Source organism: Mesoplodon mirus (assembly GCF_964341445.2).
Source record: "Mesoplodon mirus genome assembly, chromosome: 11".
Lineage (NCBI taxonomy): Eukaryota > Metazoa > Chordata > Mammalia > Artiodactyla > Ziphiidae > Mesoplodon > Mesoplodon mirus.
Window position 1 is genome coordinate 74746641 of NC_138987.1, and position 12073 is coordinate 74758713.

The 12073-nt window shown below is 33.3% G+C and overlaps 1 protein-coding gene across 1 annotated transcript in view; it reads left to right on the forward strand.

The window, feature by feature from the left end:
* Window positions 1–12073, forward strand: part of CPNE8 (copine 8) — a gene marked incomplete at its 3' end in the record, with an annotated part of 339332 nt that overhangs the window by 193633 nt on the left and 133626 nt on the right. Inside the window, exons 10-11 of the mRNA XM_082635327.1 lie at window positions 6633–6737; window positions 8068–8109. Of these exons, the coding sequence (XP_082491453.1) occupies window positions 6633–6737; window positions 8068–8109 (147 nt within the window). The remainder of the gene's footprint in view (window positions 1–6632; window positions 6738–8067; window positions 8110–12073) is intronic.

A 12073-nucleotide genomic window follows, 5' to 3' on the forward strand; every position in this document is an offset into this window, starting at 1 on the left:
TCTCCCCTTTCATCACTGGTAACCACTAGTTTGTTCTCTATATCCATGAGTCTGCTTCTTTTTTGTTATATTCACTAGTTTGTTGTATTTTTTAGATTCCACATATAAGTAATATCATACAGTATATGTCTTTTTCTGTCTGGCTTATTTCACTTAGCATAGTATCCTCTAAGTCCATCCATGTTATTGCAAATGGCAAAGTTTTCATTCGCTTTTTTCGGCTGAGTAATATTCCATTGTACAGAGTATAATTTAATACATATGACTCTACCATGAAATACATTTTATTGTTATCTTCTATGATTCTTATTGTATTGTCAGTAGTAATGAAAAAGTTTAATGGTTAAATTTATGATCTAAATAAGGTCCTGCTGCCTAGGTGTAAGCCATGACCCTGCTACTTAATAGCTATGGGACCATAGGCAAGTTTTTAAACTCATATGACACTCAGTTTCCTCATCTGTAAAATGGGCTCTGATCATAGTTATCTCCCAGGGCTGCTGAGAGTATCAAATGAGTTATTACACAAAAATCATCTAGAAGCTTCCCTAACATAAGAATTATGTTAGCTGTTATTATTATTATTATTATTATCTTATGGTATAATGTTTCCTCTTCTGTTTTCCTTAACTGTGCATAATAAAATATTAGCTAAAGAGAAAATGTCATTTGGAGATTAAAACGAGGGGAATAGAATGTAAAAAAATGTAACCTCCTTCACTTATAAATGAAATTATACAACATGTTAATGCTATGTAATAAGTATAAAATGGTACATAAAAATAGAAAGTTTGCTATTTAAAGTGATTATACTGAGCAATATAAAATGAAGCTTTACATAGTGTATGATTTTTGCTGATGCAGCTACTCGGCAACTGTTGGTTATTTTTGTTATGGTATCATATCGGATTTTGCATGCTTCTTTTCTATTTTGGTGGTAAAAATGTTAGAGTAGCATTTGTATCTGAACACTAATTTACCCATGTGAAAAATATTGCACAGTGGGTAAATAATCATATTTTCCAGTCATTTCACAGTTAGGAAAAAAACTAAAGAATTGTTCAAATTTTCTTGAATTAAAATGTTCTTATGTTTCCTCCTGTTTGAATGACTTATTTCCTGAATTTTCTATTTTATTCTTACTAGTTTTCTTAGAAATACTTGTTGTATAATTATAGAATTTCAGTCTATCATACATTTAATGCTACTGGTAAGAGATATATTACAAAATTTATTATGCTTATAAAAATGGTATTAACTTGTTGATTAAATAAAATATAAATATTGAGTGCAACAAATCCAAAAATTTCAAATCATTTAAAAAATAACTATTGCTAAAATTTTGTGAATCTCATTTCAGAAAACTTTCCACTTGCATATACACACAGAAAATACTTCACCACCCAGATCCAAATATATATATTAGGACATATGTATTAATGTATTAATATACATATGTTTTGTTCTGATAAGTTTTGGATGAATAAAAATGCTTTTACTCCTCACTTTTTATGTGTGTCTTTGTAACTGCAAAGACTTTATCTTCATTTTTAACATGTATTTGAACACGGAGCTACTTCAAAAATTGCTTGTTGCCTAGTGTTTGAGACTCATATTATAAGAAAGAGTAAAACTTAATTTCTACTGTAAACATTAATGAAAATCCATTATAATATATGATTATAAATTCTTATTTTCTTGCTTTCATATTATTTAGTAATTTGACCTGTATTCATAATTAGGTAATAATTTTCCTTTGGAATAACTGTTTTTTGGTAATTGGCTTCATTTAAAGTATTTTAACACAGGTTATTTAATAAAAATATTTTTCTTCTAATACTATGTGTAATACATATATACATACACATTTATATTTATATAGCAATACTCCTGAATAGTAGAAAGACCTACCTCAGACTCCTGTTAGAATTTTCACTAATTACACTAGTGCTGAAATTACTAGAGATCTTTTGCTGTCTATATCACATCTAATGCTTTACAAATGAGAATGATTAATAGAAGACAGATGACTACCTCACAAGTAGCTCACTAAGAAGGTGAGTCACTTTATTAAGAGAAGAAGTTTCAAAGTATTTAATTACTATGACTGATGATACTAGGAATATGACAGAAATTTTGATTTAACTGTAAGCAAAAAGGCCTAGAAGTCAGTAGATTATTGAGCATTTTTGTTTGAAGATGGTTCATTGCTTGCTTTAACTCCATCTAGCTCTCTGTCTATTGATTTAATCTACTATCTATCTATCTATCACCCATCTATCATTTATCTATCTTCTACCTACCTATCTAGGTACCTATATAGCTAGGTATCCGTATCTATCACCATACCAAAGATTGGTATATATTAGAATATGATATAAGAGAAGAAGAGAAAGTCCCTTTGTAAATCTTTAAGAATATGTAGAGTTATGAAGATAGGCAGATGCCTGTTTATGAAAAATATATACATACTTTTGTCCCTATGAATTTTTCTTAACCATTTTTGTGTACTTTTGCTTTTTCTCATTTGATTCACTCTGTTTTTCTCCTGCCTACTTCTCCCTTATCTCCTTTAATTTTCTTCCCTCTGCTTTAGATATTTTGATTAACCTTTTATTTTTTTATTTTATTTTTTAACATCTTTATTGGAGTATAGTTGCATTACAATGGTGTGTTAGTTTCTGCTTTATAACAAAGTGAATCAGTTATACATATACATATGTTCCCATATCTCTTCCCTCTTGCATCTCCCTCCCTCCCACCATCCCTATCCCCCTCTAGGCGGTCACAAAACACCAAGCTGATCTCCCTGTGCTATGCGGCTGCTTCCCACTAGCTATCTATTTTACGTTTGCTAGTGTATATATGTCCATGCCACTCTCTCACTTTGTCACAGCTTACCCTTCCCCCTCCCCATATCCTCAAGTCCATTCTCTAGTAGGTCTGTGTCTTTATTCCCGTCTTACCCCTAGGTTCTTCATGACCTTTTTTTTTTCCCCTTAGATTCCATATAGATGTGTTAGCATATGGTATTCATTTTTCTCTTTTTGACATACTTCAGTCTGTATGACAGACTCTAGGTCCATCCACCTCACTACAAAGAAGTCAATTTCATTTCTTTTCATGGCTGAGTAATATTCCATTGTATATATGTGCCACATCTTCTTTATCCACTCATCTGTTGATGGACACTTAGGTTGCTTCCATGTCCTGGCTATTGTAAATAGAACTGCAATGAACATTTTGGTACATGACTCTTTTGAATTAGGGTTTTCTCAAGGTATATGTCCAGTAGTGTGATTGCTGGGTCATATGGTAGTTCTATTTGTAGTTTTTTAAGGAAACTCCATACTGTTCTCCATAGTGGCTGTATCAATTTACATTCCCACCAACAGTGCAAGAGTGTTCCATTTTCTCCACACCCTCTCCAGCATTTATTGTTTGTAGATTTTTTGATGATGGCCATTCTGACTGGTGTGAGATGATATCTCATTGTAGTTTTGATTTGCATTTCTCTAATGATTAATGATGTTGAGCATTCTTTCATGTGTTTGTCGACAGTCTGTGTATCTTCTTTGGAAAAATGTCTATTTAGGTTTTCTGCCCATTTTTGGATTGGGTTGTTTGTTTTTTGTTGTTGTTATTGAGCTGCATGAGCTGCTTATAAATTTTGGAGATTAATCTTTTGTCAGTTGCTTCATTGGCAAATATTTTCTCCCATTCTGAGGGTTGTCTTTTGGTCTTGTTTATGGTTTCCTTTGCTGTGCAAAAGCTTTTAAGTTTCATTAGGTCCCATGTGTTTATTTTTGTCTTTATTTCCATTACTCTAGGAGGTGGGTCAAAAAGGATCTTGCTGTGATTTATGTCATAGAGTGTTCTGCCTATGTTTTCCTCTAAGAGTTTGATAGTGTCTGGCCTTACATTTAGGTCTTTAATCCATTTTGAGCTTATTTTTGTGTATGGTGTTAGGGAGTGGTCTAATCTCATACTTTTACATGTCCCTATCCAGTTTTCCCAGCACCACTTATTGAAGAGACTGTCCTTTCTCCACTGTACAGTCCTGCCTCCTTTATCAAAGATAAGGTGACCATACATGCATGGGTTTATCTCTGGGCTTTCTATCCTGTTCCATTGATCTATCTTTCTGTTTTTGTGCCAGTACCACACTGTCTTAATTACTGTAGCTTTGTAGTATAGTCTGAGATCAGGGAGCCTGATTCCTCCAGCTCCATTTTTCGTTCTCAAGATTGCTTTTGATATTCGGGGTCTTTTGTGTTTCCATACAAATTGTGAAATTTTTTGTTCTAGTTCTGTGAAAAATGCCAGTGGTGGTTTGATAGGGATTGCATTGAATCTGTAGATTGCTTTGGGTAGTAGAATCATTTTCAAAATGTTGATTCTTCCAAGCCAAGAACATGATATATCTCTCCATCTATTTGTATCATCTTTAATTTCTTTCATCAGTGTCTTATAATTTTCTGCATACAGGTCTTTTGTCTCCTTAGGTAGGTTTATTCCTAGATATCTTATTCTTTTTGTTGTAATGGTAAATGGGCGTGTTTTCTTAATTTCACTTTCAGATTTTTCATCATTAGTGTTTAGGAATGCCAGCGATTTCTGTGCATTAATTTTGTATCCTTCTACTTTACCAAATTCATTGATTAGCTCTATTAGTTTTCTGGTAACATCTTTAGGATTCTCTATGTATAGTATCATGTCATCTGCAAACACTGACAGTTTTACTTATTATTTTCCGATTTGGCTTCCTTTTATTTCTTTTTCTTCTCTGATTGCTGTGGCTAAAACTTCCAAAACTATGATGGATAATAGTGGTAAGAGTGGGCAACTTTGTCTTGTTCCTGATCTTAGTGGAAATGGTTTCAGTTTTTTACCATTGAGGACGATGTTGGCTGTTGATTCACCTTTTAGAGTCTTCTATCCTCTATCTTTCTTTTAATGTCTTTTGCCCCAGTGATTCCTACAGTGCTTTTGGTGTCTCAACTTTGAGAGCATTCGACCACATTATATACACACATATTCTCTTGAGCTCTGTCAATTTAGTAACATGATTTTCTTTAGATAGGTGAGGACACTACCAGGAAGAGTATGGCACTAATGCCATAAATTTTAAATTGAATACATGATCCATTTATAGTATGTTTCTATTTGATCTCTTAATGCAGAGAGACCTTTTCTTGCCTGAGAAGGGGAAAATTGACTCAAGGCCCTTTCAACATGAGATTATTTCCTTGTGAGGTTTAGTTACAGTATATTCACTATGGTAGTTATGTAATAGTCTCATGTTAATGACTATTAGAGGGATCCCTTGAATTTAGAACACTTCGTGACTAAGGTTTTAGTGAAGGTTGAGTTTAGGCATTGTTCTAACCAAGATTATTAAAACTTTTTATAGTTCAGTAACTGCTGCATAAATTTGCATTTAGGCAAGAACATTTCCAGGACCTGATTGATGTCTGCAGATTGAATGATTTGGTGGAAACAATACTGGAATTTGAATCAGAAAACCTAGTTTAAGGCTCCATGTATTCTACCCCTTATTTTATATTCTTGAATTGCTATCTTTCTTCCCTCTAGGGATTCTTTAGGTATATAGAGTCAACAGTTTAAAGAAAGAAAGAATCACATACTGAGTGGTCTCACTATAAATTTATTATGTTAATCTTAAATAGGCCCTTAACCCTCCCCAGGAATCTTACTCCCTTTCCTTAATCCATCAGTGTTCCCTCCCTCCCAGACACTTTATCACTTTTGCCCTCTTCCTTCTATGCTAGTTATCTTGCTTTCTATTTAATAAGAAAATGGAAGCAATTGGAGAACTTCCTCAAGATCTCATCACAGCATCTACCCCTGTGCTTGACCTTCCTGAATGCTCTGCAAAGTCACTATCTGTGCTCCCAAGGCCAACCCCTCCATTGATTCCCTCTATCCCATCCACTTCCATCTAAGTCAGGACATTGCTCTATCTTTTATCCCCTTTCTTTCATGCATCACAGATTGCTTTCTCTCTAATGTACTTTTTCCTTTAGCATACAACCTTGCTGTTATTTCTTTCATCTTGAAAAAATTTAAAAAGTAACAAAAAACAAACCTTTCATTTGAATAATCTTTCCCCTTTAAGCTATCCCCAAATTCTCTTTTTCTTTTTACAGCTAAACTGCTCAAAAGTGTTGTTTATACACTCTGCCTCAGTTTCTCTTCTTTCTTAAACACATTCCAACCAGGTTTTTGTCCCCAGCACTCCAGCAAAACTGCCCTTCTCAGGGTTACTGATGACCTTCATATTCTTAGTGACCCATGGATACTTTTCACTGTATCCACTGTATCAATTTGTCACCACAATTTTTATAGAGAGTATTTACAATGCAGCTTTAGGATTTATTGAATTTGCAGATCATTTTTAGTAAACTCATTGCAAAATCTCATTGCTTTATGTTATGATAAGCTAATCTTTAAAGTTTTAAAACTGCAAATCTCTTTTTATTGACTGATATAGCAGCAACAGAGGGACTGGTAACATGTATTCTGCACAAAAAGAAAAACAGAATAATGACTACTAAAACAATATATTATAACTGAATCATGAAAATAACTGAAAACTTTTTTTTTTACAGTTTTACAATTTGTCATAAAACAGAAGTTGTCAAAAACACTCTGAATCCTATTTGGCAAGCATTCAAGATCTCAGTCAGAGCTTTATGTAATGGCGATTATGACAGGTAAAATAAATGACAACTTTTCTGAGAGTTTTGAATATTCACTATAGATTTTGTATCCAATAATCTAAGTTGAATTTTAAAAATTAAGTTTGTTCCTTTACCAATATAAATGTGTATTTGCAAAAGCATAGTTGATTTATTCAGAATTTTTTAAATAACTTTTTTTTAATCCACAATGATTAGGGGAGGAGGGATAATATGAGAAATTAAAATTTGGTTTAACTAATTTTTCAAGAAAAAAATGGACAAAGTGTTAAAAATATATTGAATATTTGTTTAACATATTCAAAAGTCATCCCAGAATTTTCATTGCCTCAATATTTTCATTTGGTATTATCTTTCTAGAGAGGAATAAGTAAATATACAATATACATAAGATTATGACTACATATGTTATAAACCCTGATTTACTCCTGAGAATCCTATTTGACATCATTGCTCCCATGGTTGCTGAATTATAAAAGTTCTAGAGATGTAGAACAGGGAAATTCTGGTGTTTTACAAATAGGAGGGTGATGTGGCCCTGAAGATCTTCCCACAATATACCCGAAGATTTCTTAGTATCAAAGTTGTTTTCTTTTTCTTATGAAAGTTGATTATAAGATTATAATACAAAAACCCCTACTCACCCCAAAAGATATTTTTTATCTTATTACTCGTATATTAGAAAAATGAAGATTTATTATATTAACAAATATCATAGAAAGAACTATTGATTGGTATATGTCATTAAATTTACTTTAAAATTTATGCTACTTGACTGTCACTTTATTCATTTAATAGTATCATAACTTTATTTAATTGGACTCATTGTAAGAAAGTGATTCTTATAATATGGTTCCTAGTTAGCAGCATCAGCAACACCTGATGAAACTTGTAGAATTTACAGTCTTGTGCCCAACCCAGGGCTACTGAACTGGGAACACTGGGCATGAGGTCCAACAGTTCATGTTTTGACAAGCTCTCCATGTGATTCTGATCCATGCTGAGTTTGAGAAATATGTCTCTAAGATAATGGTTTTGAAGAGTGGAGGAGTAGCTCTATACCTCTCCATCCAGAAGCTATGTCAAACTATAAATGCTTTTCCCATATACTTTCTTACTCTGTTTAAAGAATTAAAAATCTGTATGATTTTAGAAACCTATTTTAAGATATAAATTGAAGAATAGTATTAAAATTAGCAAAATCAACTTTAAACTATTTTGTAAAACCTGAAAGCATACACTATTTTATCTAAGAAAATCTATAACATTTTTTAACATTCAATCATATGTTAATTTGATCTTACTAAGTAACTTCACTCTGTGTGTATGTTTTCCCCATGGACAGAACAGTCAAAGTAGAGGTGTATGACTGGGATCGAGATGGAAGGTAAGGCATTGTCTTTTCTTTTGTTTTTGCTCTTAAAATGTATAATGCTTTAAGAAGCAAATATACTGAAATGACCACATTTTCAAATTTTAATTTTAGATTGAATATTTTTGTCCTGTTTTTCTAAGCATTACTGAGGTGTTCACATGAGATTTTAATAATGATTGTATCAAACTTGTGAAATAAAATAGAGGTCGTCCTCCTTTCTAGTAATATAATAAAGATTTTCAACTTGGACTTGATGAGTTCTCATTTTGCACAATTTACAGATTCTAGTTTTATATCTAGAGTAGTGATTCTCAAATTTCTGTATCTCATAATCTCTCTGAAGATTCCTATAACCTTTCTACACCTATCATCCATGGGAACACACCTGAGCTCCCCCTCCAAAAAGAAAAAAAAAAGACCCACACCTCACAAAGAAACAGCAAAACAAAACTCTGGAATTATGCCTGGTGATTGCCAATAAAAATAGTTAAGCAGAGCTCCAAAATCATGGTCTCCCTCTGCATACCACAGCATGTTAATGAGTAAAAGAGTGGAACACACTACTTTTTCTCTTTCTTTTTTAAGTATTTTCCCACTGTTTCTACTGTTTTAAGTAGTACTGATATTGAGGTGTTTTTAAATGACGTTAAGCCAAGGAACCCAGACATGCTTAAATCTCACCTTGATCTAGATAACTGTTTCTTTAGGTGGTTCCTGAAGGGACTGAATATACAGATACCAAAGGAGAATGACAAGTGGGAAATCAAAGTCACTTAATTTTATTTGGCTAGTGTTCTCCATTCCAGCCTAGAGCTCACTGGTAAATGGAGCTGAAGCATTAGGTTAAAGCTCAAGATCTAAGCAAGGCCATTCTCTCTGTGTTTTATATAAGCCAGCAGCCAAGCCCCCCAAAATGAAAATGTCTAGATACCCAAGCACTACTGTTAATACAGGAACAAATTTGATTGAAAAAGTGGCCTGTCCTGAGGAAGCACCTCCCCTTATTTCTTCTGCTTACATGGGTAGAAAAATTCATCAAGGCAAGAACCTCCACCAGCAGCAAGATTGTGACTCGCCAAAGGCTCAGATGATGATTAGCATTTTTAGTGATTAAGTATTTTCTAATTAAGGTATGCACATTTCTTCTTTTAGACATAATGCTATTACAAACATAATAGACAACAATACAGTGTGAACATAACATTTTAAAATGAAATAGAGTTGGCATACAATATTGTTAGTTTCAGGTGTACTACAAAGTATTTTAACATTTGCATAGATTATGAAATTATCACCAGGATAAGTCTTATAACCATCTATCATCACAGAAAGTTATTACAATGTTATTGAACATATTGCTTATGTTGTGTAGTATGCCATGACTTAGTTGTTATATAATTGCAGGTTTGTACCTCTTAACCACCTACACCTATTTCACATACCCACTACCTGCCTATGTTCTGGCACCCACCCAGTAGTTCTCTGTATCTATGAGTCTGTTTTCATTTTGTTTGTTAGATTTGTTTGTTTGTTTGTTTGTTTTACATTATACATGTAAGTGAGATCATGAGGTATTTGTCTTTTTCTGTCTGACTTACTTCACTTATTATAATATCCTCTAGATTCATCCATGTCGCAAATGGTAAGATTTCAATTTTTTTTAATTTCTAAGTAATATTCCATTGTGTGTGTGTGTGTGTGTGTGTGTATCATCTTCCTCATCTATCAAATGAAACTTGGGTTGCTTCCATATATTGGCTATTGTAAATAATGCTGCAATGATCATTGGTGTGCATATATCTTTTCAAATTAGTATTGTTGTTTTCTTTGGGAAAATACCTGGAAGTGAAATTGCTGGATCATGTGGTGGTTCTTTAATTTTCTGAGAATTTGTCTTACTGTGTTCCATAGTAGCTTTACCAATTTACAATCCCACCAACAATACATGAGGTTTCCCTTTGCTCCATATTCTCACCAACACTTGTTATTTGTTGTCTTTTTGATGATAGTCATTCTGAACATATGTAAAGTGATATCTCATTGTGGTTTTGATTTGAAATTTGCCTGATGATTAGTGATGTTGAGCATCTTTTCATGTGTCTGGTGTATGTGCCATCTGTATGTCTTCTTTGGAAAAGTGTCTACTTAGGTCCTCTCCCATTTCTTATTCTGTTTGTTTGTTTTTATTGTTGTTGAGTTGTATGAGTTCCTTCCACATTTTTGATATTAACCCCTTTTCAGATATATTGTTTGCTAATATCTTCTTTCATTCAGTAAGCTGTGTTTTTATTTCTTGATAGTTTCTTCTGATGTACAAAAGCTTTTTGGTTTGATATAGTCCCGTTTGTCCACCTTTTCTTTTGTTTCCTTTGCCTGTGGAGACAGATCCAAAAAAAAATATTGCTAAGGTGAATGTAAGAGAGTATACTGCCTACTTTTTTCTTTTAGGCATTTTATAGATTCAGTTCTTACACTTAAGTCTTAAACCATTTTGAGTTTATTTTTGTGTATGGTGTGAATACGTATCCCAGGTTGAGTCTTGTGAATATAGCTGTCCAGTTTTCCCAACATTATTTATTGAACAATCTTTCTTTTTTCCATTTTATATTCTTCCCTCCTTTGTTGTAGATTAATTGACCATGTAAATATCGGTTTATTTCTGGGTTCTCTATTCTGTTCCACTGATGTATGGTTCTGTTTTTGTTCTGGTACCATAATATTTTGATTACAGTAGCTTTGTAGTACACTTTGAAATCAGGTAGAGTGATACCTGAAGCTTTCTTCTTCTCTCTCAAGATTGTTTTGTCTATCAGAGATTTCCATACAAATTTGGGAGTTATTGATCCTAGTTCTGTGAAAAATGCCATTGGTATTTTTGTTTTGTTTTGTTTTGTTTTTTTTTTTTTGCAGTATGCGGGCCTCTCACTGTTGTGGCCTCCCCCGTTGCGGAGCACAGGCTCCGGACGCGCAGGCCCAGCGGCCATGGCTCACGGGCCCAGCCGCTCCGCGGCATATGGGATCCTCCCAGACCGGGGCACGAACCCGTATCCCCTGCATTGGCAGGCGGACTCTCAACCACTGCGCCACCAGGGAGGCCCGCCATTGGTATTTTGATAGGGATTATTTTGAATCTGTAGATTGCCTTGGGTAGTATGGTCACTTTAACAATATAAATCCTTCCTATCCGTAAGCATAGTATGTCATTCCATTTTGTTTTGTTTTGTTTTGTTTCATCTTCAATTTCTTTCAACAATATATTATAGTATTCTGAGTATAAATCTTTTACCTCCTTGGTTAAATTTATTCCTAGGTATTTTATTTTTTTGATGTAGTTGTAACTTGGATTGTTTTCTTAATTTCTCTTTCTGATAGTTTGTTTTTAGTGTATAGGAATGCAACAGATTTCTGTATGTTAATTTTGTATCCTGACACTTACTGAATGTATTTGTTAGTTTTAATAGTTTTCTGATAGCATTTTTAGAATTTCATATATATATATATATATATATATATATATATATATATATATATATATATATAGTATCGTGTCATCTGCAAAGAGTGACACTTTACTTCTTCCTTTCCAGTTTGGATTCCTTTTAATTTGTTTTCTCATCTGATTTCTGTGGTTGGAACTTTTAATACTTTGTTGAATGAAAGTGGCAGGAGTGGGCATCTTCTTCTTGTTCCTGATCTTAGAAGAAATGCTTTGAGCCTTTCTGCATTGAGTATGATGTTGGCTGTGGGCTTATCATGTACAGCCTTTATTATGTTGAGGTATGTTTCCTATATATCCACTTTGTTAAGAGTTTTTATCATAAATGGATGTTGAATTTGTCAGATTTTTCTGCATCTCTTGGGATGATCACATGCTTTTTAACCTTTTGTTTGTTAATGTGATGTACTACATTTATTGATTTGCAGATATTGAACCATTCTTGCATCCTTGGGATAAATACTACGTGATCATAGTCTA